Genomic DNA, 24,865 nt, shown 5'->3' with positions numbered 1-24,865 from the left:
AAAGTTCTTGGATTGGGCTGCCCGGAGAGATTGTACAGTCTCCTTCTTTGGACAGATTTAAACGCACTTGAACATGATCCTGTGCACCCTGCTCTGGGTACCCCTGTTTGAGCAGTGCCATCAGACTAGATGATTTCTGGGGATCCATTCCAACCTCCATGCTTCTGTGATAGAAGAAGATATTTTCACAGTCAGAAAAAAAAATTGGAGTCCATTGTTAGTTTTGTTTCTTCAAATCTGTTTAATTTCATTGGATATATGGCTGTAGCCCAAGGCCTGTCTTGGTTCTGAGTATCAAATAGGAAGACTTGCTGTTTTCATCACATTCTTTGCAACAAAGAGTGCAGAACAGAATAAACAAACACACAGATAAAATTTGAGTTGTTGAAGCATTAAAAGACTACTGTAGAAATTGCAGTAGGCTGATGAATACCAGTAGCTTTGTCTTTCAGTCTGAGGCATTTCCAGTGTCCCTCTGTGCATGTAGGTGACAACATGACCTGCATGCTTATCGATGCTACCGAATTACCTCCAAAGTACTGGTCTTGCCTTTGTCTCGCCAATAATTGATCAATCCAAGCTTAGCTCATCTAGTTGAGATCTCTACTTCATGCTTACTTTGTGTTGAATTCAGGAGGAGCCATATGGAAACATCTTAATGAATGTTCCTGCTGTAGATAACTCCCCAAGTGAAATGGCAGAGCTCACCTGGGTCTGTACTTGCCTTAGGCTGTGTGTTGATGCAAAGTCACTCCCAGGGCCATATGTGTAGTGAATAATGATATTAATTACATTGCAGTGCTGTAAGTGCTGTCAGTGTCTTCACAGAGCACTGCTTAAAGTTGAGAAGTTTGGATATTCCTTTCTCTTAGTCCAAGGACTTAACACAAAGCCATCCTAAGGCACAATGAAAAGATACTGGAACAGCTGATAACTCTTTGCTTTTTCCACTTCCCAGACAGCATTAAATTGGTTCATACAAGGCCAAGAGGAAATGAAGCAATGCTTGCATGTTTTTTACTAGCCTCTTTGATTGACTTGGAGTCAATCACAACTTGTGCATCAACTGCACAGTCATTTTGCAGCTATGAAAAGCCTTATGATCAGTTCAGGGAGTTAAACTGTGGAACAACTGTTTATTTCCAGTATAAAGAATTTTGGGGGTTCTGGTGATACTTGATAAAGTTTAGGATAAGGCAGAAGGTGAAGGGAAGAAATTGTAGAATCATAGAGGTCTTTTCCAACTGAAACAATTCTAAGGTTATTGAGTACAACCATCGAGCTAAGACCACTATGACCACTAAACCACGTCCCATAGTGCCATGTCACAGGATCACAGGATGTCAGGGGTTTGAAGGGACCCAAAGAGATCATCAAGTCCAACCCCTCTGCCAGAGCAGGACCACACAATCTAGCTCTTTTCCACAAGTTTCTTAACGTCTCTGGGGGTAGTGATTCCACCACCTCCCTGAGCATCCCATCCCATGGTTAAACAGAGCCTGGACAGAAAGAACTGAAGGGAGAGTGGAAGAAATCAGTCACAGGGAAAAAAAAATTACTGCAACAGACAAATTTAAGAGAGTTTTTAGGTTAAAAGGGCTCAGTGGGGACAAATTCTGTGAAGGGGATTGAAAACATCCTTGAGCTTTCAAAGTGCTTTCCCTTCTGGTGCCTTAGAGAGGCATCTTTCACTGCTATACTAATTGCTGAGACCTCTTTGGATTCATGCTTTCTATTTGAAAAGACTATAAAATCTAGGAGTTCCTCCTCAACAGTCTTTCTAAAATGCCTTTTTTCTTTAATGTAGCTGTTAACTGTCACATTCTTTCCCCTATGTGTTTCTAACCATTTTGTGAAGCTCTGCTCTTGGAAAAAAAAAAATTGCATTAGTGTGGAGTTAGAAGAAAAAAACACCCAATCTTTTTTGCTTGAAGTTGCTGCACACTTGCAATAACCTCTTCCAAATGGTAGGGAATGTTGCTCTACTATATGTAGTGCTGCTATAGTTGCTCTTTCTAATTAATTCTGTCACTAGCTGACTCAAAAAGCCTGTTAAAATAAAAAGCACAAGGTATTAAGAGGCTGCAGTAGTAATAAATAGTAGGTTTAATAATAGTAATAAATAACTGACAAAAATAAATGTGTGGGTTCTTCTGAGTGCTCAAACTTTACTTCAAACCCTAATGATGTAAAGCTGACTTAGCAGAGTAGTTATATTTCCTTGAGCTCTGCAGGGTTTTCTGTGCTATGCTACTACTCACTGTGCTTGTTTTAAAAACTGGGTTAAGCAAAGATAGAATTGCCTGTGTTTTCATAGTACACAGTCAAATGTCTGAGGTTTAATAAAGCCAAGTGCTAGGTCCTGCACTTAGGTCACAACAGCCCTATCCAACACTACAGGCTTGGGGCATGGTGGCTGGAACATTGACTAGCAGGAAAGGACCTGGGGATGTTGGTTGACAGCTACCTGAACGTGAGTCAGCAGTGTACTGAGGTGCCCAAGAAGGCCAGCAGCATCCTGGCACATATCAGGAATAGCGTGACCAGCAGGAACAGGGAAGTGAGGGCACACCTTGAATACTGGGTTCAGTTTTGAGGTTCTCACTCCTGAGAAGGACAGTGAAGTGCTGGAGTGTGTCTGGAGAAGGACAACAAGCTGTTAAGGGGTATGGAGAACAAGACTTGTGAGGAGCAGAGGGACCTGGGACCATTTAGTTTGGAGAAGATGAGGCTGAAGGGAGACCTCATTGCTTTCTACAACTCTCTGAAAGGAGGTTGGAGTGAGGTAGGGCTTATTCTCTTCTCCCTTGTACCGAGTGATAGGATGAGAGAAGATGGCCTGAAATTGTGCTAGGGGAGGTTTAGGTTGGACATTAGGAAAAACATTATTTACTACAAGGGTGTTCAGGCATTGGAACAGGCTGCCCAGGGAGGTGGTGGAGTCATCATCCCTGGAGGTGTTCAAGAAACGTGTAGACATGACTGTTCGGAACATGGTTTAGTGGCTGTGGTGGTGCTGGGTTGATGGTTGGACTCAGTGATCTTAGAGGTCTTTTCCAACCAAAACAATTCTGTGAATCCATGATAGGAGATGAACTCAGTATGCAGAGCCTCCAGAGTGCATTTTGCCATAAGCTGTAACATTGAATGTGTTTTCTGTGACCTGTTGAAATCCAACAGTTAAGCATTTCTTGAAACAAAACTGTGTACAAGTAGGAGGCTGATTTCTGCTTGGAACTTGCCTTGTAGGACATGGAACTTACACCGTATTCTGCTTTGTGAACTCAGAAACTCAAGTGAGGCTTCAAGCTGATGCTTCATGCTCTCTTTGCTTAGGTTTTATGTTTCTTCTGAAAGTGTTGTGGTCTGACTAGAGAAGGGCCTGAGATGTCTGTATTAAGAAAGAGAAATCTAGCATTCTGCCCCTAACTTCTGAAGTTTAAGTCCATAATTAAACCACGCTCTGGTTCTATAGCTAAAAATTGACAGCCTCCTTTAATGGCAGTATTAGTTAAGCCAGGCTCCTAATCATTCCCGGAGAGAAGATTAATTTGAGAGGGACTCTAGGTCGTTGGGTTTTTTAGATACGTCTTTATTTGATGGGTGCTCTTTGTAATGCTGTAGGTTCCCTGGTTGTTTCATTGCTGTTTTTCTCTGTCAACAGAAAGTCAAGTAAAAGTCAAAGAGGAAAAAGAGGTGGTGGAGGAACAGTCGGTGGAACCAGAAAGCCTTCCTCCTCCTGTGGTCAAAGAAGATGAAACTATGCTGAAAACAGAGAAAGTGGAGGAGAAAGAAATCATAAAATTGCCAGTAATAGTAAAATTAGAGAAACCTTCAGAATACAATGAAGAAAAGCAAACTGTCAAAGAAGAAAGCGACTCCTTTAAAGAAAACGTCAAGCCGGTTAAAGTAGAGGTGAAGGAAAACAAAATGGACTCAAAAGACTTAAAAGAAGTCAAAAGTTGTACAGACAAAATAGTTCATGAGCCAGAGAGGTTAGAATTTTGTGTTAATGTTAAAACTCCTCAAGAAATCATGGAGAAATCTGTGGAAGAAAGTGAGAAACTGAAAAATGACCAGCAGGCAAAAATACCACTTAAAAAGCGAGAGATCAAGCTGACAGATGACTACGACAGCCCAATAAAGGGGCCCCTGTGTAAATGTGTTACTCCAACAAAAGATGTCTTGAAGGAAGAAGGGAAACCAGAAGAAGAAGCTTTTAAGAGAGTCCCTACAATTACTGCTTTATGTCCTGAAGGGAAAGTGCTGGTCAATGGAGAGGTTAGCTGTGAAAAAATAACGCCGAGCGTCATACAGAACAACAAATCGGAACACTCAGCTGGCCTGAAGGAAGAGAGCAGCTCACTGAAAGAGAAAAATGGGAACAGTGGGGAGAAGGGGTCAGACTCCCTAAATTCTGTTAGTAAAATTATCAAAGCCTGTGAGGCTGAGAAAAACGCAGTAGCTGTGGTAAAGGAAACAGGGGCTGTGGTCTCTGAGGTTTCCAATCAGAAAGTGCCTTTAAAGGAGGAATCTAGTCCTGTGGAAAAAGAGTCCCTTGACAGCACGACTACTGAAACAATAGTGGAAGAGTCTTCAAATGCTGAAGACTGTGCCAAAACAACTGAAGATAAAGTAGCCATGGACATCCAAAAGGACAGACTGCCACCACCCAAAGAATGTTTAGAGAAGCTAGAGAAGTCCACGAATGCATCTGCTCCTGCAGAACTGCCCCAGCTTGCACTGACCGATGAAGAGACTTTGAAAAGTAAAGATGAGTCTGAGGAGAAACCCAATTCTCCAAAAGCTGCTGAGATACCCCCTGCATCTACTTCTCCTGTTACTTTAGAGAAACCTGTTTTGGAAAAGGAGGACTCTGATAGTAAAACAACTCTACCTGAGGAGAGCAAAGCAGAAGAAAAACCTGGACCTGAAAAACAAGAGGAAGAGCCAGAAGCTGCTAAGACAGAGCCAGATAGGTTAGATGATGCCCATACTTCTAATCTAGAGGACTCATCAGAGAGCAAAAATGAATCTCCAGCACCTAAAAGCAAATATAAGTATAAGCTGGTTTCTGAAGAAGAAAGTTGTGAAACAGGCAATAAAGAAATAACTTCTGAAAGACAGAAAGAAGGAATTAAATTAACCATCAGGATCTCCAGTCGGAAGAGAAAGGCAGAAACACCGCCAGAAGAGGTCAGCATTGGCCGCACCTTGAGGCGATCTCCAAGAATATCCAAGCCTACTCCCAAAGTTGTGGAGACTCGGGATCAGAAACCTGACAAAAAACGACCTGAAGAGGAAGAGGAGAAACCTGCAGCAGCACAAAAACACGAGCGGAAAGAAGATGCAAAAAAACACGAGAAGGAGGCAAATTCTAAGGTCAACAAGGTAATTCAGTTTTATGGCCCAAGAGTGACAAACACCTCTGATCTTACCTATCAGGAGAACATGCACTTAGAAAGGGATGTTGAGGATGATACTCCTTGGGTCAGCTGCTGCAAGAAACTTGATTTGCAGTCCAGTTAGTAGAGTCCAGCAACTTAACCCCCTCCCTAAGTGAGTGCTAGTATGCGTTGACTTAAAAGTCTATAAAACCTCTCACTTAACCTAAAATAAGTAGATCAAGTCAATGGGAGTGAATACCTCTAAAGACTGCTGCAGTGGGTTGAAATTTCCCCCCCCCAGCATTAACTTTGCCAGACCAGCTCAGCTGGAAGCAAATGAAAGCTGTATTTACTAGCAAAACTACAATCTACAATGGAATGCAATGAATATGTACAAAATAGAAGTTACTGTATTTACAACTATTTACAATTACTAAACAGCACAAGAACCCCCCTGGTCAAGGACCAGGGGAAGCTACTAGCTTCTTCTTTTTCTGCCTCTTCCCCCCCTTCCCCCATCCAAAAGGGAGAAGAGAAAGGAGCAGACAAAGTTGCTGTCAGACTTAACCAAAACAATGAAGCCAAGGTCAAGCAGAAGCAAGTTAGTATTTCTCCCAAGCAAAGAAGCAAGAAGGGAAGAAGGAATTGTTTTGGTACAAACCATCTTATGGTAGAGATCTCTCCAATGGGATTGTTTAGTATTATCTTTATTTTCCTTTTTACACCCAATAGTGATTTATTTGCATTTTACTACTTTTCTTCTCAAGATCTGTGAAAAAGTTTTAAAAGGCATAGCCTAAAACTACCACAACTGGTCAGACCTGAGTCAGTCTGGTTGAATGGCTAAGGGGTGACTTCTAGCTCCTGTGGATTTATTAGATGGATGCTTCATAAGCCAAAAAGGAGCCAACAAATGGTGAGGAATAACAACATTGACTTCTCTTTCTAGGTGAAGTTAAAGTTATTGTGAATTCTTTATATAATTAGGATGGTGGAAACACTGGCCCAGGTTGTTCACAGAGGTGGTAGATGCCCCATCCTTGGAAACATTCAAGGTCAGGTTGGACAGGGCTATGAGCAGTTTGCTGTAGTTGAAGTTGTCCCTCCTCACTTCAGGAGAGTTGGACTGGGTGACCTTGAAAGGTCCTTCCCATCCTAAAGCAGTCTATGAATCTCTTCTAATTTAGCTGTTCTCATATGTGGGATGTATCTTCAACTTCTGGTGGAGGTATCTTTGTTCATGATAAACTTCTGCTTATGAGCACGCCTCTTAAAAGTATGTCAAGTAACTATTTACACTCGAAGTTGCATGGACACATACATACATACATGTTGAATAACCTCCCTAGAATGAACCAAGCAGTTGATTTGTCAGTGAATGATGACATCTATACTGAAAAAAAATAATGTCATATACATAAAGAAATGAGAATTGAAAATAATAATGATTCTAACTGGAGTTTTGATTTCAAAATACTGTTGCTGTAGGTGTTTTAACTTGGATCTCTTTGGTTTTGAAAGATAAAGAGATCAAAATCCAATTTTCTATTACTGTTGGCCAAAAAAAATTTGAGTCAACCTGTGGTGGCAGGTTGGACTTTTGATGATCTTTGAGGTCTCTTCCAACCTTGGTGATTCTGTGAAAATATGCTTAGTTTATTGCAGAGAGATTTTAAAGTAAGGATAGTAGAGGAAGGAGTTTGAAACTAAGAATGCTCCAGGGAGACCTTGTAGCAGCCTTCCAGTACCTGAAAGGGACCTACAAGAAAGCTGTGGAGGGACTTTTTACAAGGGCTTATAGTGATAGGATGAGGAGGAATGGATTGAAGCTTGAAAAGGGCAGATTTTGCCTGGACATTAAGAAGAAATTCTTTGCAGTGAGGATGGGGAGACACTGGAATAGGTTGCCCAGGGAGGGTATGGATGTCCTCTCTCTAGAGGTGTTCAAGGCCAGGCTGGATGAAGCCTTGAGCAACCTGGGCTAGTGGAAGGTGTCCCTGCCCTTGGCAAGGGGGTTGAAACTGTATGATCTTTAAAGTTCCTTCCAACCCAACCCATTCTGTGAATCTATGAATGTGTCTGCTCTTTAAAAATTAGATTGGAAATAATAATGATACACAATGAAGCCTAAACTTTAACTAATACTATCATGGATTTAAAATACATTTGCTACTAAATTTTAGTGAAGCATAAAACATGTAAAGGAGGAGAAATCAATGTTAAGAGCCTGAAACAAAATTATATCACTAGGAGAAATACTGCTTTGGCTCAAGTCCATCCTGCAGGAGAAACAGAATATTTTGTACATGTTCATTTACTCAGCTTGGTCAGGCTGAGCTGACAATGTTCTGAGTTGAAAAAGCTAGAGATGTATTTTCCTTTTACAGTGTCTTTGGGAAGAATTGGGAGAAAGTGATGTCTATGGGAAAGAAGTCAGTTGATGAGAAGAAAAGTTTGATGTGTTGCTTTAAATAAAAAAATAGTTGCAGAAAATGGCCTCATCAAAATAATATTCTGACTTTTAGTCAAAATCTGGTTTTATTTCAAAATATGAGAGTAAAGATGGTATGTTTTGGCAGGGGGGTTGGACTGGCTGATCTCCAGAAGTCCCTTCTAATCCCTACCATTGTGGGATTCTGGGAGGGGAGTAGATGTCCCTTTGATTAGCTAAAAAAAGAAACATGAAACTGAATCAGAAAAATAATGGAGAAGTATAAATGTAAAAGAAATACAGATAGAAGTTATGCACTTAAAAATATGCAGTGATTTTATTTCAGGAGAATATGCCTCTCTTAGAGGAAAGCACCAGAAATGCTGAAGCTAATAGACTTGTAAGAGTGCAAGCACGTTTCCTGAAGTGAAATAAAAGATTTCAACTGTACATGAAGGAGGGAAAGGTTGTCTTTGGTTTGAGGAAAGTATCATTAAGAAGTCCAGTTCTGGGCCCCTCAGTTCAAGGAGGACAGGGAACTGCTTCAACAAGTCCAGCACAGAGCCACAAAGATGCTGAAGGGAATGGAACATCTCTCTTTTGAGGAAAGCCTGAGCGAGCTGGGGCTGTTTAGCTTGGAGAAGAGGAGCCTGAGGAGTGACCTCATTCAGGTTTCTAAAGATGTAAAGGGCAGTGCTGGGAGGATGCAGCCAGGCTCTGCTCAATGATGTCAAAAGATAGGACAAGGGGCAATGGGTGCAAGATGGAGCAGAGTAGACTACACATGAGCATAAGGAGAAACTTTGTCACTGTGAGGGTGATGGAGCCCTGGATCAGGCTGCCCAGAGAGGTTGTGAAGTCTACTCTGGTGACTTTCAAAACTTGCCTGGATGTGTTCCTGTGTGACCTGCTCAGGGGGGATTGGACTCAATGATCTTTTGAGGTCCCTTTCAATTCCTAATGTTCTGTGATTTTGTGAAATGTAGAATTTACCATGTTCACAAGCAAGTTTACCTTATCAAAACAGAAAAAAAGAGGCTAACAAATTTGTCTTCCTACTTTTAAATCATACTTGAAAATACCTTCCTGCAGGGTAGGTGTGACTTTTTCTCTATTTCATTTTAAGGCTCTTTAAAAGGTAATCTATTCATTAAAATTGTTGTAGTTACTGCAGCTGTCCTGATTGAAATGAATCATTTCACTATAAAGGGGTTCTAAGATCTGAGGAGAAACTGTGAGCTTCCTCTGTGTTTTCTCTTTGAAATGCTGTGTCTCATAGAGAAGCAAAGTGCGGTGGACGGGTACACGAACACGTGGCAGGTGGAAATACTCAAGTAATGAAGAAAGTGAGGACTCAGAGAGTGAAAAAAACTCTGAGGAGGAGGAGGAAGAGGAGGAGGAGGAGGAAGAAGCAGCTGCACCAGCTGATGACGATGAGCCGTGCAAGAAGTGTGGCCTTCCCAATCACCCCGAGCTGGTAGGCTTTTGGGGAAAGCTGCTATTAGCTGTTGTGTCAGTTGGGGTGTATCATCCTTTGGGGTGGCTATGTGTTGGAGAATGCTCTCTAGGTTTTAGATGGTAAAAACATGATAGTAGATGAGTTCACCTTTATTAAGGAGAGAGGGAAATTACTTCTTCTGTTTACCGCCTCTGAAATGTCCTCTTTTATGTGGTGTAGACACAGCCCACTGAGAATTAATCTGAGTGAGGCTTTGGGGTGCTTGCAACCTCACTGAATACAGAGGAGACGCCCAACAAGCAGTGCAGTGCATGCTTTCCAGCGGCTTGTAGCATGGTCACAGCTACATCATCATCCTGGTTGGGTACAGCTGCACACTACCCTGAGGACTGCGACAGCAAAACCCCACAGCAAGCTTTCACTGTCTCTGATAGTCCTGGTTCTGGTTCATCAGTGGTAAATGTCATAGTGGATTACTCTGGTAATCTGGGAAATCGTAACATCCTGTCCTGCTATGAATCCACAAAATAAGCATTCTCTCGGGTGTGTTACAGGTATCCCAGCCCAGCTGAGACAAAGTTCAACCTTTGAGATGTTAGAGATCAATATTCCACAGCTTATGCCAGCTTTGTCCCTCATTTTTAATGGAAAGGGGTATCTCAGGTTTTACCCAACCTACATAGGAATTCAGATAGTTGCCTAGTTCTGTATACCCTTAGATCTGTAAGGCTGGACATAAAATTGCCTTGACTGAGGAAGTGACCAGCTTTCCTCTGTGTGAGCATGAGCATACAGGGGAAAATTTCACACCACATTTTGTCCAGATGGAGTTTTCCACTCAGGCTGGGATCTGGAAAGCATTACCAGATTCCACACTGGGGGCCCAGAATCTGTGTAGTCCAGTAGTACTAAGTGCCTGAGAACACATAGTAAGAGGAAATCTGGTGCTAAAATGGAAAACTGCTGCTAGATAAACCTCTCCATCAAAACCAGCCCTGGCCCCAGAAACATTTAGTGATAAGTGATACAGGAGTGGTTTGGTTTTGGCACAGCCCAGAGTATTTATAAAATACTTCTGTGCCGGCTGGGGAAATAGTTCTGGAGCTTGTGGCGTGTTGTGAATGCCAAAAGACATTGATGATTCATTTTGTTTCCACAGATTTTGCTGTGTGACTCGTGTGACAGTGGATACCACACAGCCTGCCTTCGCCCTCCTTTGATGATAATCCCTGATGGAGAGTGGTTCTGCCCACCTTGCCAGCATGTACGGTTCCTTTTCAGCTTCATTCTTTTCAGCTTTGCTTGTGGTTGTGGAACTTGTTGGAAGTTTAACAAGGGGATAGAGTATACCCTCACCCTGTTTGCTGACGATACAAAACTGGGAGGGGTACCTGACACACCTGAAGGTTGTGCTGCTAGCCAACGATGTCTGGACAGGCTGGAGAGCTGGGTGAAGGTGAACCTAGTGAAGTTCAATAAGGACAAGTGTAGAGTTCTCCTGCACCTGGGGAGAAATAACAGCAGGCACCAGTACAGACCAGAGGTTGTCCTGCTGGAAAGCAATTCCAAAGAGAAAGACCTTGGAGTCCTAGCAGACAGCAAGTTCTCCATGGGACAGCAATGGGCCCTCATGACCAAGAAGGCCAAGGGCATCCTGGGGTGTATTAATAAAAAATGTGTTCAGCAGGTGTAGGGTGGTTCTTGTCCCCCTGTACTCTGCCTCTACACCTGGAAGACTGTGTCCAGTTTTGGGCTCCCCAGTTCAAGAAAGACAGGGATCTGCTGGAGAGGGTCCACTGAAGAGGTGTGAGGATGATTAAGGGGCTTGAACATCTCTCCTGTGAAGAGACCTGGGGCTGTTTAGTCTATAAATATCTGAGGGGTGGGGAAGGGCACAGGCTCGTTTCAATGGCACCCAGTAATAGCACAAGGAATAATGAATATAGGCTATAACACAGGAAGTTCCACCTCAACATGAAGAACAACTTCTTTACTGTGAGGATGACAGAGCACTGGAACAGGCTGCTCAGAGAAGTTGTGGAGACTCTGTCTCTGGAGATTTTCAAAGCCAGCTTGGACATCTTCCTGTGTGGCCTGCCTTAGGTGGCTGTGCTTTGGTGAGGGGCTTGGACCTGATAATCTCTGGAGGTCCCTTTCAGCCCTTAACTTTCTATAATTCTGTGATTCTTTTTATTCCTTTTCCTGTCAAAAAGCAGACCGTGATGAATGGTAGGGATGCTGATCTTCCCTCTTGCCCATTAGTAAGATTTCTTAGCAGTAAACGAAGTGTCTCAGCATTAGTTCAACATGAAAATGGTTATGAAAGAAATTAATGTTTTGTTTCCTTCCCTTAGAAATTGCTCTGTGAGAAATTAGAAGAACAATTGCAAGATCTGGATGTTGTTTTAAAAAAGAAGGAACGTGCAGAGCGCAGGTAACTACTGCTGGGCTGTGCTCACTGCAAGCTGCAGAGCAGGGGGCTGGTGATAACTGAACAAGCAGTAACATAAACTGGGGGCTGGGGAGGAAAGTAGTGACAAGACTGGTAATTGGTAAGACCAGTTTTGACTTCCCACTGATTATTGAGCCCTATGAGGAGAGATTGAGGGAGCTGGGGCTGCTTAGCCTGGAGAGGAGGAGACTCAGGGGTGACCTTATTGCTCTCTACAGCTACCTGAAGGGGGGTTGTAAACAGGCAGAGGTTGGTCTCTTCTCCCAGGCAGCCAGCACCAAAACAAGAGGACACAGTCTCAGGCTGCGCCAGGGGAAGTTCAGGCTGGAGGTCAGGAGGAAGTTTTACACGGAGAGAGTGATTGCCCATTGGAATGGGCTGCCCGGGGAGGTGGTGGAGTCACCGTCACTGGAGGTGTTCAGGAGGAGACTTGACAGGGTGCTTGGTTACATGGGTTAGTTGATTGGGTGGTGTTGGGTGATAGGTTGGACGTGATGATCTTGAAGGTCTCTTCCAACCTGGTTTATTCTATTCTATTCTATTCTATTGGTGGTGCAGTGCTGGGAGAGAAGTCCAATAATTGGAAAAGACCAGCAAACAAATAATACAAATACAAAAAAATGCAAACTGTTTGTACTAAACTCTGGTAAAGGTGCCTGAACACAGATTTGGCTTTCCTATGCCAGTAGTTAAATGCTTTTCAGCACTGGTTCAGCTGCATGTGTTAGGGATACCATCAGCCATCTGTAGATTTCCTGCTGTAAGCAAGGTGAAGTGCTGACTGTGTGGCCACAGTCACCCAGATTAATGTGGGGTTGAGTCTTGCTGCTTTAGATCCTGTTGAGCCTTGCCAAATTTGCAAGATTATGCAGTTGCTGTATTGCGGGGTCAGCTACATTGCAGCTCTGAATTAATTTTGTGTCCACTCCTGCCATTACTGGAGGCTAAGTGCAAACCATTTGTAAACTGCATTTATGAACAGCATCTTTAATACTTGGAACATTCTACCTGTGGTTTTCAGACCTGAAAATGAGAGACATGAAAGAGAATCTGCAGAATTTACACTTTTTAGGACATGTATTGAGAACTTAACAAAATTTAATAGGGACATGTGCATTATGAAACAAAACTTTGCGTGAATTCTGTCTTAAAAGGCAAATTTTGCCAGAAAGTGGGCTTTTATTTGTAGCAGGTCCTTAAATATCCCATGGGATGTAGTGATTCAGTGCTGGGAAGAACAGAACATTATCCATGTGTTTTCAGCTTCCATCAAATCTCCTGTTTGTTATTGCTGCTTCAGCAGCAACAATGACAGTGTCAGGCCAGGCACTGCGCGTTCCCAACACCACTGCTTCTGCTCAGAGCAGATCTAGATAACACTGTGGTAAAATTAGCCACAGCTTGCCAATTCTGCTGAATTTGTAGCTTTGGGAACAAAACTCTTGGCTGTTTTTGTGAGTGAGCTCAGCTTACCCACAGCTCCATCTGTGCAGGAGTATGAGACACAATGGAACTGTGTCGGCTGCTCTGCTTTGTGGTGGAAGAACCCATTGATAGTGAACAATTATTTTTGAACCTCCTTTGGTAAATATGCTGCTGGCAAACCTCCCATGGGATTTCCCAGTCTGTCTGTTCTTGAAATCACCAAGTGTTGGCTACAAGTCTTAACAGTTAGAGGAGAGCATCCAACTAATGTGATAACAATTTTCATTGTCAGAAGCAGATGTTTAACATTTGGTTTGCAATCTGATCCTCACACCAAATGAATCTAACATTTGATATTTTATATCATAGGATTGATTTTATCTTTTTAGAAGTCTCTTAAGAAGATAAATAAGTTTGGGTTATAAATGATACAGTAGTTGAGTATTTTAAGTCTTGCAGCTTAATGGTGATATGTTTTAGCAAAAGGTAGTTATGGTTTTGCCCAGGAAGGTTTTGGGTACCCCCTCCCTGGAGGTGTTCAAAGGCAGGTTGAGCAACCTGGTCTAGTGAAAGATATCCCTGCCCATGTCAGAGGGTGTTTGAACTAGATGATCTTCAAGGTTCCTTCCAACCTGAGCTGTTCTATGAATCTATGAAATTGTAGGGAAAATGTTGAGGAACTTTAATTCTAGAAGAAATGTTAGAGTCCTTCTTACAGCTTGGTGTAAAAGTTAAAGCAGGTTGATAATTTGGAGCACAGAGGTACTTTAATGCAGCATTTCTGCAAGCTCTGTGATTGTTGTCTGCCTTTCTGGCAAAGAGAGGAAAACCAACTGTCCCATAATGGGCACACAGCCCTGATGGATTCTTTGAGCCGGGGTTATTACTGTGCTTTTTGAACCAGTGATGGTGCTCTTCTGGTTACTCTCTAGCTTTCAGGAGTCTGACTGAAATTGATCCAGCTGTTCATCGCACTTTGGATGCATCCCCAAAGTGTTATGTCGCATGCTTTCTTCATGAAAACTTTAGGTTTCCTGCTGACTTACAAGCACATAGCTCAAAGTCAAACTTTTCTTCTTTCTGTTCATGAATTCAAGGTGCTGCTGCAACAACCTGGCTGAATTTCAGGTTTCTCACTTCTATAATCATGTCCCACCCCCAGCTAGAGAAGAGTGAACATGAAAGCTTTTATGGATGCTTCTTTTAGTTCATGTTAGAGACTCTCAGACTTCTTGATACAAAATCCCTCTCGAGTCTACTTGTCTACTTCTCCCAGGCCAAACTAGGTGGAGTACTTCCTTTCATGCACACTTTCATGATATCCCTGTGGCAACTTCTGCAGCTGCTTACATGAAGGAAAATGTTTTCTTGATTTGCCTAGGAAGAGTTTATAACCTGCCATTAGAGACCTGTTTGTTCACATGTTGAAATTACTGGTTACAGTGTTGAGCTTCTGAGTGCCACATAGCAGTAAGGAATGCATTGGGTACTTCATTTTACGTTTCGTTTTAAGACCTTCACCTCAGCAGGACTGACTTGTTTCATTTGCTGTTTCCTTAAGTAGTATATATTCAGGCCAAGGAGAAGAAAAGCAGATCTTGAGAGCCTCACTGATCATATTTAAAACCAACTGGATTCTTCTTATCTCTTGTCTCTCGATGTTTTGCATTACAAGTGCAGGAAACTATCAAAGACCCTTGCTGAATACCAAAGTGTTTACATTTCTAGTTCCTCTCCCATTTTAGCAGTTGCATCCTTGACTTAAGATGTTCTTTTCATTCATTTCCAAAAGCATAATGATTTTTCACATTGTGTGACAAAATTCTTCCTCATGCAGACAATCTCTTGGTGCTCAGGTGGATGACGATTTCTTTTCATCTGTCAGTTTGGAGAACTGACACTAGAAGACAAAACCTGTATACACAGCCAGAAATCTCAGTGTAGGTGTAATGATACCAAGTCCTCAAAGTTGATGGTCTTTTTGGCTGTAAAGCACCCTAAAATCCATTTCTACTCTTTGTCAGTGTGACCTTATCAACCATGTTTGTTCAGCTTAAGATAATAATGTTATGATTCATCTCACTTAAGATGATAACATTATGGTAGATTTTCTTCAGTAGAGAATTCTCCAGGAGGTTGTTTGGCTAAAAATGTGTTGTGCAGAAAGCCGGTCAGAAGATTTCTAGAATTCACTTAGATTCTTTAGACATGAATTAAAGCATTGGAAATTACTTTTACACATAGCTGCCTCTATTTGCAAAAAAGAAAAAATTAAATAAAGATAATGCAGATTAAAGTAAATAGATCAGAAATTACTGCACATCTCAAAGCAGGCATTTGCATTCAGGACTAGGTGACTTGTGTACATGACACATCCTGTGGTGACTCAAGGGTAATGTGGTATGTGCTTGTACAACCACTCACTGTAACTTCAGAGGTCTGATTAAGCCTCTTTAGCTCAGAAACCCAAAGGAGGTTAGAGTCAGCTCCTGCATGATTTCAGCTGTGGTGATGCTTCACTGGATCCTGCAAGCTGGAAGTCTGCTGGCAAGTGTTTAATTCGTGCCTTGCCCTCCCCTAGGGTCTTCAGAGTTTGTGGTCTAAAATACTCAAAATAATTGTAAAATCTAGAGATGTGACTTGCTTTTAGAGTGCTTGCTGAGCCCCCAAAAGGCCACAAACTTTCTTGAATGTCTTCATTTCAATTATTCTTTGTTTTCCAAGAAGAAGGCTAGTAGGTGGTAGCTTTGTCATACTCCAGCTCGCTTTGGTACCTGGCTGTTCTTCCTGTCAGGCTGCTCCTTTGAAAGCTCAGCTCGGTACCCTGAAGGTCAGCACCCAGTGCTGTTTGAGAAGTGCTGGGGTAGGCAAGACATCTCTAGTTGGGGCTGATAAATGTGCAAGACCTGTGGGAGACCTATGTCCTTCAGTAGCCACAAGTAGAGGCCAGGAGCCAGAGTGTGCCCAGGGCAGGTCAAATGATGCAAGATGCTGAAGCAAGCAAAGTCTAAGATTAATTTTACTGGCTGTGATTTGATCTTGAAACAAACATCTGAGAAGAGACTTTGCTGTCTTTGAGTACTAAAAGCAACTAAGCTTGTGAAAGACGTTGAACACAAGTCTTATGAAGCATGGCTGAGGGAACTGGGGTTGTTTAGTCTGCAGAAGAGGTGGCTGAGAGGAGACTTCATCAATCTCTGCAGCTACTGCAAAGGAAGTTGGAGCAAGGTGGGAGTTGGTCTCACATGCAACAATTGACATAGCAAGAGCAAATAGCCTCAAGTTGTTCCAGAGGAGGTTTGGGTTGGATGTTAGGAAAAATTTCTTACACAGAAAAGGCTCTCAGGCATTGGCATGGGCTGCCCAGGGAGGTGGTGGAGTCACCAGCCCTGGCGGTGTTTGAGAGATGCATTGAGGTGCTGCTGTGGGCCATGTTTTAGTGGTAATGGCTTAGCAGTGGTGGGATTATGGTCTCTATGTGAGCAGTTGGACTGGATCTCAGAGGTTTCTTCCAACCCCAACAACTCTGTGATCCTGTGATTCCCTCCCAGCTTCAGTCTAGTGTTCTCTAGACCTACTTTTTCAACCTTTCCCAACAGGGCACATCTGCTGCCCTCTAGTAACTCCTGTTGTCTGTCTTTCAACTCTTCAGCTGGATCCCATCTTTCTTGATGTGTGGTGGCATCTGGCACCATATATTCCAGCTAGGTGTCAGCAGGGCTGACTACTGTAGCAGGCTTCCATCAGTTGTCCTGTAGGCTGCTCTCCTACTCACGCATCCATCTGTCATCACCATTGTTACTGCAGCAGGTCTGCTCTGTTGATCTTCACTCAGGCAGTTCTCCTCTGGCAAAGAATTGTTACGTAGGCAGTTATCTGCTCTGTGGTGTTACTAGAGTTGATTGTTCCTTCCTAGATCGAAAATCTGGCACTTGCCCATTTTGGATGGCATCCCATCTTTATGCAGTTCTCCCAGTTCAGGGTGATTATGAATTCTCATTTTGTCTTTCAGTGCCTCTGAGGTTGGTGGTAGTTTCGGATTTGACAGTGAGATCTTGATCACAATGTTACTAGTTTTCAGGGGGGGGTTAGTTGTTTTGTTACACCCTAATTCAATCATTTCTGTGGTGCCTATGGTAGGATGAACATAAGCCTGCAGTGTGCCCAGGTGGCCAGGAGGGCAAATGGCATCCTGGCCTGCATTAAGAACAGTGTGGCCAGCAGGAGCAGGGAGGTCATTCTGCCCCTGTACACTGCACTGGTTAGGCCACACCTTGAGTCCTGTGTCCAGTTCTGGGCTCCTCAGTTTAGGAAGGAGGTTGACTTGCTGGAACGAGTCCAGAGAAGGGCAACAAAGTTGGTGAGGGGCTTGGAACACAAGCCCTATGAGGAGAGGCTGAGGGAGCAGGGGCTGCTTAGCCTGGAGAGGAGGAGACTCAGGGGTGACCTTATTGCTCTCTACAACTACCTGAAGGGGGGTTGTAAACAGGCAGAGGTTGGTCTCTTCTCCCAGGCAGCCAGTACCAGAACAAGAGGACACAGTCTCAGGCTGTGCCAGGGGAAGTTCAGGCTGGAGGTCAGGAGGAAGTTTTACACAGAGAGAGCCATTGGAATGGGCTGCCCAGGGAGGTGGTTGAATCGCCATCACTGGAGGTGTTCAGGAGGAGACTTGATGGGGTGCTTGGTTGCATGGGTTAATTGATTAGGTGATGTTGGATGATAGGTTGGACACGATGATCTTGAAGGTCTCTTCCAACCTGGTTTATTCTGTTCTGTTCTATTCTATTCTAACTACTGTTGTTTGTCAGGACTTTTTGGGAATCTCTGACATTATGCATGCAGGAAAAGGCAATCACAGGAGATCTAGCACATAACTATAAATAAAATAACTGTTTTCCGTTGGAACATCCTCTTGGGATGCTTCTGCCTGGTGATAGTAAGAGCTTCATGCAGTGCTAATTACAGCATTATTGTAGACACCTGCTTCTTTCTGAAAGATAACTTTCTTTTTTCTCTCTCCTAAAGAAAAGAGCGATTGGTGTATGTGGGTATCAGTATTGAGAACATCATTCCACCTCAGGTAAGTTGTTGTTGTATCACTGTCTTCTGTTCCAAACTTCTCAGGGAAGAAGTTTCTCAGTGGTGTGTTGGAAGCGCTTGTAGCATCCTGGAAAGAACAAAAAAATCAATCTGTATGCAGGTCAGAAACAATTCTACACCCTTTGTCTTAGACTGAGATTGAATTTAGCATAGAAACCAAGGGAGCTTTGTGGTGTTTTATTAGAAATGACTGGTGCCACACAGAGTCCTGTGGTAGTGAAGGATCACTGAATCACCTCCCTGCCCATTACAGTTGGGTTTTGAGTAGGGCCCTTGGCCATTCTGTAGATTATAAAGGTGGGATTCAGTTTATTTAACTCTGGTGTCTGCTGTGCAGTTACCTAGGTCTGAGCTAATTGTCATACCTTTGCTTTGGAAGTGATGGAAACAAAAGTTTTATGATTCAGAGGGAGCATATACATTAGAAGCAAAACATTTGCCTCTGACAGATGTGTATTGAAGTCACATTTGGTTAAAGACTGTCAACTTCTAGTGGTTCACTAACAGCTGCTTTTCTATGGTTTCCCTTTACAGTAGAGGAAAAATGTGTTTGTTCATGTGGAGAACAACCTCTTCTCACTTCTTGAACACATGTTAAAGTGATTCTCTTGAAGTCTTAAGCTAGTTGCCTTCATCTAAAATTCTATAATCTGTTCCTTGCACGAGAGTTTAAAATTAAACTTCTGTTTGTTTTAAACAGAGACTTTGCTCTCTGACTGTAATAATGCCACCTTTCTCTCCCTGTCTCTGGAGACCAGCAAAATGATAACAGATTTTACAGATCTGCTAGAGAGTCTCTGAATAGCAGCAGATAATTTGAAAAATTCAGCCTGGGGCCAGATTTATTTCTTTTTATAATGAATAACTTGGAAACAACATCATAAAATGATCCTGTGTGGACCTTAATTGAAACTGCACCATGTGAAGGTGTACCTGTGCTCAGCCAGTGAAGATGCCTGCAACAATTTATTCAGCTGCTGTAGTTATTAGCCCTGGGAGTATCACCTGAGGCCTTAAACTCTGGATTTGTGACCTCATGTAGCCAGCAAGGGCAATATATGCAATTATTTATCTGAACTCTAACAAGTTGTTACATTGGAGGGCAAAGTGAGTTGTGTTTTGCTTAGGAGCTTTCTAGATAGCGTGAATATCGGTATCATGAGTTCAGTCATAGTGCATGTGGAAAGAGGGGGGAGATAAAGCTTTTTGACACCTCTGTTTTATGTGAACAGGAACCAGAAATACCTGAAGGTCAGGAAGAAAAGAAGAAAGATTCCAAAAAGCCCAAATCAAAGCTGCTTGAGAGAAGGTCTACCAGAACCCGAAAGTGCATAAGCTACAGGTCAGCAGCTTGTTTAAATACTAAAGCAAAGAAAGTCACACTGTCCTTTTCTGTCTCAAACATCCTACCATTTCCCATCCACACTTTGACATTTAAAAGAGGCCCAACTGAAGCATCTTTTGATCTTTCCTCAAGTTACACTTGATGATTGTAAAAGCAGATGAGGGGATATAGTGAAGGGGTGATGTGTGAAAAAGGGTTCAGGAATACTGCAGTTTCTGGACTAAGCTAAAGTAGGTGTATTGTACCCCTCCTTTATCTTGAAAAGGAGATTTGTGCTTGTGTCTAAAGGCCTTAAATTTCTCTCTCTCTCTCTCTTTACCATCCTTTATGGCTTCTTTACATGAAAAGGGCATGAAACTTAAAATGTAGTTATGAGACAGTACATCTGACAATGGCTTAGAACTCACTAGAGAAAAAGTGATAAAAATGCAATTATTAAATTGCAACTCCAAACTATTAGGACTTTCTGCATTCTGAGAGTAGAACCACTCACTAAGGTTTCCAAAATCCAGCATGATTTTAATACTATCTTTTGTTCTCAATGTATTACCAAGGTGTCTTTCTTACAGGCTCCTTCATACACATAACTTTGAGCTGGTGAAAATATTGCCCATGGCAGTTTGTCACTTTGAATTTATATGTCTGCAGTGAAGTCCTGCTGGTGTCACTGAGGATTGTGTGTGCTCTCCTTCAGCAGGGGAGGATAAAGGCTGAATACCTTGTTCTGCTTACAGACACCTCTGTATTGTGCTCTCTAAAGAGCTGTAATCCCTTTATCACCCAAGTCATCTGTTCAGTGCTCTCATGAGCAGGTTAACCAAATTCTACATTATGAATAAAGCAGCAGCAGCAATGCCATTCCATTCCATTCCATTCCACTCTGCTCCACACCCTTCCACTCCGCTCTATTCTTTTCCACTCCACTCCACTCCACTCCACACCACTCCACTCCACTCCACTCCACTCCATTCCATTCCATTCCATTCCATTCCATTCCATTCCATTCCATTCCTTTCCCTTCTTTTCTACTCCATTTCATTCCACTGCACTCCATTCCATTCCACACCATTCCATTCTGCTCTATTCCATTCCAGCTGGCAGGCAGCAGGCAGCTCAGGCAGTTTGTTAGCAGTGATGTGGAAGTGTTAAGTAATTTCTCACATTTTAAGGAGGTGGTTGTTGGGTTTTTTTTTTCTATAGCAGTGTGGAGGGAAAGTAGTGTTTGACTAATGTGGAACTAATCTTATTGATGGAAGAATTTCAGAGTCACTTCCTTGCTGTGTAAAGCTGCTCTGTATGTGCCATACAGTTGTTCTTGGGGAATATAAAGAGACCAGGAGTCCATTCTCTTATTTTTAAACGAGAAAATGTTTTATGCTTCCTGTTGGAGTACAGAGTAATGTTAATCTGTTCTTGTTCTGCTGGAGGGTGCTACAGAGGACAAAATATGACTGTAGTCACAGAATCATAAAATGGTAGGGGTTGGAAGGGACCTTCAGTCCAAACTCCCTGCCGAAGCAGGATCACTCAGGACACATCTTCCAGGAACGCATCCTGATGGGTCTTGAGAAGGGCACTCCACAACCTCTCTGGGCAGCCTGTTCCAGTGCTCTGGCATCCTTACAGTAAAGAAGTTTTCCCTCATGTTGAGGTGGAACCTTCTATTCCAGTTTGTGTCCATGGGCCCTAGTCCTATCACAGACCACCACTGCAGAGAGACTGACAGCTTCTTGACACCCACCTTTCAGATATTTGTAAACATGAATAAGATCTCCTCTTAGCCTTCTCTTTTCCAGACTAAACATCCCCACATCTCTCAGCCTTTCCAGATGTTCCAGTCCCTTAATCATCCATATAGCCTCTCTTGGACACTCTCTAGTATATCCTTGTCCCTCCTGAACTGGGGAGCCTGGAACTGGTTGGTGGAACAACACTCCAGATGTGGTCTCACCAGGGCAGAATAGAGTGGGGAAGAGAACCTCCCTTGACCTGCTGGCCACACTCTTCTTCATGCACCCCAGGATACCATTGGCCCTGTTGGCCACAAAGGCACATTGCTGTCCCATGGATAACTAATTGTTCACCAGGACTCCAAGGTCCTCCTCCATGGAATTGCTTTCCAGCAGGTCAACCCCTAATATGTACTGGTTGTTCTTTAATAGTGAATCTTTATGGAAAGGATTGTCCATTTGTTAGTTGTTCGTATCTGAAAAATATCCCCCCAAAAAAAGGTTTCTAAAAACTAATACTAAGAAAATTTTCCATCTAAAGAAATTATCTTTCCTGTAATAAAATTTGTATTTTTGCATGTGATATCTTGAGGCATCTTATTTAGAGATGGAGATAACAATCTTTTTTTTTTTAACGGGATTTCAGTTTATCACTGAAGAAACCAACTGAAGCTATCTCTGTAAAAGGACCGAATCCTTTTCCCTCCCATTTGCTGCCTTCTTTGAATGAGTTACTCAGAGTGCAGAGATTTATGCAGCTCATGAAAGCTGCTGTAGGACAAACGGACTCAAATCTTTTGCTTTTGTTTGTCCATTTATGTACCATAAGACTAGCTTGTTTGGATGTAACCACAACAGACTGTGCAGTGTGTTTCACCTGTGCAGCTTAAGATCATTGAATGATAGAATCATCAGGGCTGGAAGAGACCTCACGTATCAGCCAGTTCCAATCCCCCTGCCATGGGCAGGGACACAGAATTAGAATTAGAATAGAATTACATAGAATAAACCAGGTTGGAAGAGACCTTCAAGATCATCGTGTCCAACCCATCAACCAATCCAACCCACCTAAACAACTAACCCATGGCACCAAGCACCCCATCAAGTCTCCTCCTGAACAACTCCAATGACGGCGACTCCACCACTTCCCCAGGCAGCCCATTCCAATGGGCAATCACTCTCCCTGTATAGAACTTCTTCCTAACATCCGACCTAACCTCCCCTGGTGCAGCTTGAGACTGTGTCCTCTTGTTCTGGTACTGGCTGCATGGGAGAAGAGACCAACGTCCGCCTGTCTACAACCTCCCTTCAGGTAGTTGTAGAGAGTAATAAGGTCACCCCTGAGCCTCCTCTTCTCCAGGCTAAGCAACCCCAGCTCCCTCAGTCTCTCCCCATGGGGCTTGTGTTCCAAACCCCTCACCAACTTTGTTGCCCTTCTCTGGACTCGTTCCAGCAAGTCAACATCCTTCCTAAACTGAGGGGCCCAGAACTGGACATCTCACACTACATCAGGTTGCCCAGAGCCACATCCAGCCCAGCCTTAAAAGCTTCCTGGGATGGGGCTTCTACCACCTCCCTATGGACGACGGAGATTGGAATCAATACAGCTGATCAATATGATCTAGTATTGTTCCTTTATTGCTTCAGCGTTGTTTGATTATAATGCAAGCATTGTACAGATCAGACAGTAGAGCTGGCAGGCGAGTAAGAAGTGCGTAGAAGAAGTGCGCAGAAGAAGTGCGTATTAAGAAAAACTTTACAACTTATATAAACTCGGAGGGCATTGCTGGCATGGCTTCATTGGCCCCTCACGAGTGACCACACACTGTACTACTATTGATTATTGGTTAAACTAGTAATAACACACGAGACTGTTGATGCACATGTGCGTCCTGTTATTCCCAGATAACTCTCTGTGTTTATAGCTAGCAGTGCCCTGCTTTGGTTACACGGTGCAGGCACAGCACTGTTCTGCTACACTGCTAGCCACTTCCGCACCCATGCTGGACATGGCCTACCACCCTGTCAGGCTCTAGGCCTACGCTGCCAGATTGCTCACACTGCTTATTGCAACCATTACCACACCTCCCTGGGCAACCTGTTCCAGTGTCTCACCACCCTCATGGGGAAGAACTTCTTTGTAATACCCAATCTGAATCTACCCACTTCTAGTTTTGCTTCATTCCCCCTAGTCCTATTACTCCCTGACACCCTAAAAAGTCCCTCCCCAGCTTTCTTATAGGCCCCCTTCAGATACTGGAAGGCCACAATAAGGTCTCCTCGAAGCCTTCTCACCAGACTGAACAGCCCCAACTCTCTCAGTCTGTCTCCATAGGAGAGGTGCTCCAGCCCTCTGCTCATCCTCGTGGCCCTTCTTTGGACACATTCCAGCATCATCAAAGTCTTGCAGCACTGTAAAGTGTAATTCCCATGAGCTTTAAGAAGAGAAAGACATTTTCAAGGCATATTTAGACAGGATGAATAATTTAGATTTGACTTTAATAGGTGCTTTTGAGAAAGTCTGTTTTGCAAATTGGCAGTGTGCATGTCACCTAATAGAAGTGTTGGGGGAAAATGACTAATGCTTTGTGTGGATAACACCACTACTACCATCTTCAACTTTCTAATCATATATTGTTAAATACAGTTAGTTGCATGCCATGTAAAGTGAAAACAGTTTTCTGCCCACAGAAATCAAAGTAGGACAGCCAGGCAATGACAAGTAATCCTCCAGAGAGTTAAAAGAAATCCTGGAATCCTTGAACACAGGTTGGAAGGGATCCGAAAGATTATCTGGTCCAACTCTTCTTGGGAAAAACAAGGTCATCATTTCTCCCCAAACCTCTCTGCTCCCATCTGTAGGGATGCCATTTCCTACTGAAGGGGCTGGGAAAAGCCAATGGAAGGATGAAACCAAAGAGCTGCCCACCCTCAGTCCCCAGCCCAGCAAAGCACTGCGGGGGGGCTTGGCTGCCTTCACCTCCTGCCTCCTGCTCAGCTATGCAGCAAAAAAGCATGAGATGGGGATGAGTAAGATGGTTCATACAAGTGGGGAAAAAAATTGCCAACCCCCTCCAAAAAAATACATTTATTTCTAAATCCAAACTCCACAAACTTTTGCACAAAGCAGTAGTGGTTAATTGTCATTTCAAACCTCTCTATTGCAGCCCAGGAGAGGCTGCCAAGGAGGGATCTTGCATATCAAACCACTGATGAAATGTAAGCCAGGACCTTGTCCTGTTTCCCTCCACCACACACACATCTCAAATGCTGTAACCACTAATTTTTCATAGTCCCAGCTTTCCAACATGCAAAATAAAGTTAAACAAAGAAAAGTTGCCTATATTCAGGCTTCCCCTGTTAAGGGGTATGACTCAAAAAACAAAATAGTTATGTTCCTGCCTTAGTATTCCAGGTGTAGTCTCACTGTGTCAAATTTTGGGCTCCCCAGATCAAGAGAGACAGGGATCTGCTCAATAGAGTCCAACAGAGAGCCACAAGGATGATTAGGGGACTTGATATCTCCCCTGTGAAGA

The 24,865-nt window shown here is 43.1% G+C and overlaps 1 protein-coding gene across 1 annotated transcript in view; it reads left to right on the top strand.

Annotated features, from left to right (window-relative positions):
• Positions 1–24,865, top strand: part of RSF1 (remodeling and spacing factor 1) — a 78,986-nt gene that overhangs the window by 42,381 nt on the left and 11,740 nt on the right. Inside the window, exons 6-11 of the mRNA XM_068139793.1 lie at positions 3,665–5,391; positions 9,098–9,295; positions 10,437–10,541; positions 11,632–11,711; positions 18,180–18,234; positions 19,487–19,596. Of these exons, the coding sequence (XP_067995894.1) occupies positions 3,665–5,391; positions 9,098–9,295; positions 10,437–10,541; positions 11,632–11,711; positions 18,180–18,234; positions 19,487–19,596 (2,275 nt within the window). The remainder of the gene's footprint in view (positions 1–3,664; positions 5,392–9,097; positions 9,296–10,436; positions 10,542–11,631; positions 11,712–18,179; positions 18,235–19,486; positions 19,597–24,865) is intronic.

This window comes from Melanerpes formicivorus, unplaced genomic scaffold, assembly GCF_026170545.1.
Source record: "Melanerpes formicivorus ecotype bairdi unplaced genomic scaffold, bMelFor1.0.p_v2 SCAF_1, whole genome shotgun sequence".
NCBI lineage: Eukaryota > Metazoa > Chordata > Aves > Piciformes > Picidae > Melanerpes > Melanerpes formicivorus.
The sequence above is the reverse complement of the archived record's forward strand: the minus strand, read 5'-3'. Positions and strand labels throughout refer to the sequence as shown.